The sequence below is a fragment of the Limulus polyphemus genome, unplaced genomic scaffold, assembly GCF_000517525.1.
Source record: "Limulus polyphemus unplaced genomic scaffold, Limulus_polyphemus-2.1.2 Scaffold8104, whole genome shotgun sequence".
Taxonomy (NCBI): domain Eukaryota; kingdom Metazoa; phylum Arthropoda; class Merostomata; order Xiphosura; family Limulidae; genus Limulus; species Limulus polyphemus.
The window spans coordinates 12,660-15,578 of record NW_013673714.1 but is presented as its reverse complement, the minus strand read 5'-3'; the positions used below and the strand labels follow the sequence as shown (position 1 = coordinate 15,578).

The following is a 2,919-nucleotide window of genomic DNA, read 5'->3' as shown; positions in this document are numbered from 1 at the left end:
GGACATTTATCCAGACACATTGGAAAAAAAGGCCGAGAACAGGAGTGACTTGAAGCAAACAGTTAATCTGGGCCTCAGAAAGAAAGAGGAAAGAATAAAGGAAGAAGAGAATGCATTGAAAAACTTCAAAAGCTGCATGATCAAGTTCAAAACACAAGTTATACACGTGACAGCAAACATGCTCTTCTCAAATTGGATTACTCAGTCACACTCGGAAATGTCAACAGACGCAAATATCTGTTATCTTATATGACAGAAAGATGCCCACAACTCACGTGACTTCTGTTAAGCAATTCTTGTGTTGACTAAGAAAAAAACATTACATTAAAGGAAAATGTTGCTCAGGAATTGAGCTCGAAGTCTCAAATTAAACTAGTTATAGAAATAAAAAAGAACTATTTGCAATAATATCACTTATTTTATTACATTCTACGAATATAAACTACAGTAGAGGAAACTTCAAATTCCAATACATTATTTTGATTCTCTATTATATCTAGATCAACAATACATTGAATGAAATGAAGTTCTAATTCTGCGATTTTTCTTAAGTAATACAAATAACAGTCTGTAACCTCTTTCACCTTCACAGCATTCCTCTAGTTATCACTCCTTCTGGGGGAGGTTGAAGCGCAGCCTTTACAGTTGGTGGGTAACTTTGATTTTTCGCCGCTGCGATCTGAGTGAGGCACTTGAAAGTACGAGGCTCCCAAATTGCAAGATCTGCCAAAGTTTTTTTGCTTAGAGCAATGTCACATCTCGCAAGGTTCTCCATCAACAAAGGATAAGGAATGTTCAACTCCTCACAAGCAGCTGTAATACGTTCTTTCCACAAGTTAATTCTTTCAAGTTTTTTTACTTTCCTTCCGTAAGCTGCATGTTGTAAAGCTTTCTGTACAGACCTTATAGCTATAGAATAACAGTTACGTTTTCGTCCGTAGAAATGAGCTGCGAGTTTTAATATTTGACGTCGCTTCCAGAACTTGTCTGGTCCCTTTACACGCATGCAATTTACAAACGATAAAAATACCATATTTAAAAACCGGAATCTGTGAAAACACTAGATCATCAACCGAACATGAAAATGCAACGTACTGTTAAGCCTAAGATTTAGCTTCAAGAAAACATGAGATTGAGATTTGAGAGTGTACTATAGCAGCGCTCTCTGGAATTATATTTTAGTATTGGAAATATAAAGAATTAATATATATATATATATATATATATATGTATTAATTCTTTATATTTCCAATCGGTTTATTCTCTCACCCAAAGCACCAAACAACTTCTCAGCAATTTAACCTTATGTTCTTAAATAATTTCGTTTCTTTGTAGAATTTTCGCGCAAAGCTACTCTGTACTGACTGTACCTAATTTTGATGTAATAGAGTAGAAGTGAGATAGCTAGTCAACACCATCCTTTTCCAACTTTTGTGCTACACTTTTACCATCCAATAACGAGATTGACCATCAGTTTATAACGCCACCACAGCTGAAAGGTATAGTATATTCGGTGTCAGGTTTCGATTTAGTGTCCTGTGAATTAAGAAAAGCTATAATACTGAAGCTGTTGTTAACTCTTGCTTTAATTTCAGGAATGATTCAGAAAATCATCTTATCATTCTGGAGTCTACTTTTTCTTCTTAACTAATAAATAAGTTTAGTAATTGTGGAATATCTCGGTTGAAACTGAATACATCAACTGTACGTTCTCAAAAATGTATTCAGTTCTCTACAATTCTTTGGGATTATAAAATTCTCTACAGTGTTAACTTTTTCAAGAGTTGTGTAAATATCTTTAAGTATTACTTAAAGTAAGATACTTGGGACTTACATAATTAAATTTTACTAGCCTTCGTGGTTTATGTTTCTTTATAAAATTTAAGTTTAGGGTATTTTAAATGCTGTTCAAAATTTGGTGATAATATCACTACATCATTAATGTATGCCTCGCAACAATCAGTTTTATTCCTTCTGGTACCATATTCAAGAACCTTTGAAAAATAGGTGGAGCACTGTTAATCGAAAAAGACATAACTCTGAACTGTGATAAATCTGTAACAAATGGAGTTTTCTGTCTACCGTCAGATTTGCTAGAATTTGCCAGTAACCTGATGACAAATACAGGGCACTCATATATTCTACACTTTTCAATACATGTAAGAAGGTCCCCGATGGCTCGGCGGTAAGTATGATGGCTTAAAACATTAAAAATCAGGGTTTGATACATGAGGTGGACACAGCACAGATAACCCATTGTGTAGCTTTGTGCTTAACTTCAAACCAAATTTGTTTTACATTAAGAATAATTGAAACGCTAACTGCTTGTTGAATTTCACACAAAGCTACCTGAGGGCTATCTGCTCTACTCGTCCTTAATTGATAGGCTAGAGCAGGGGTCACCAAACTACGGCCCGCCGCTGCACTGTGTCACAAATGAGCTAAAATAAAATTATTTATATGGAAATATCATAGATTGTAGATAAACTTACTATGTAAAAAAAAATTGAGGTAAGTGAAAGTAAAAATGTCCAAATTTGTCCAATCTGATTTTTGCATCTGACAGTAATATAAGTTTTAGGAAAATCAGTGAAATAAAAAATTCGGCAACTTTGGATATCAGAGCGCTTTTTGTGTAAATGCCTGCAATGAGAGTTCATTCCTGCATTCGCCTCTGATAACTTAACTTCCAACTATTTTTTTCTTTATTTTTTCTCCATCTATTGAGAGATAACTAAACTTCCAAGTATTTTTCCTTATTATTTGTTTCTCCATCTATTGAGAGATACCTGAACTCCCAAGTATTTTTTCTTAATTTTTTTCTATCTATTGAAATATAACTGAACTTCTAAGTATCTTTTCTTAATTTTTTTCTCCATCTATTGAGAGATACCTGAACTCCCAAGTATTTTTTCTTAA

At 33.8% G+C, this 2,919-nt stretch overlaps 1 protein-coding gene across 1 annotated transcript; it reads right to left on the bottom strand.

The window, feature by feature from the left end:
• Positions 1–398: 398 nt before the first annotated feature.
• On the bottom strand, positions 399–1,138 carry LOC106475110 (39S ribosomal protein L20, mitochondrial-like). The gene has a single exon (XM_013935809.2). The coding sequence runs from the start codon at positions 1,031–1,033 to the stop codon at positions 587–589; it is 447 nt and encodes a 148-aa protein (XP_013791263.1). The 5' UTR covers positions 1,034–1,138; the 3' UTR covers positions 399–586.
• Between the last annotated feature and the right edge of the window lie 1,781 nt (positions 1,139–2,919).

Bases quoted from the DNA above. Each gene is read 5' to 3' on its own strand.
- LOC106475110 (XM_013935809.2), bottom strand. From the start codon at position 1,033: ATGGTATTTTTATCGTTTGTAAATTGCATGCGTGTAAAGGGACCAGAC.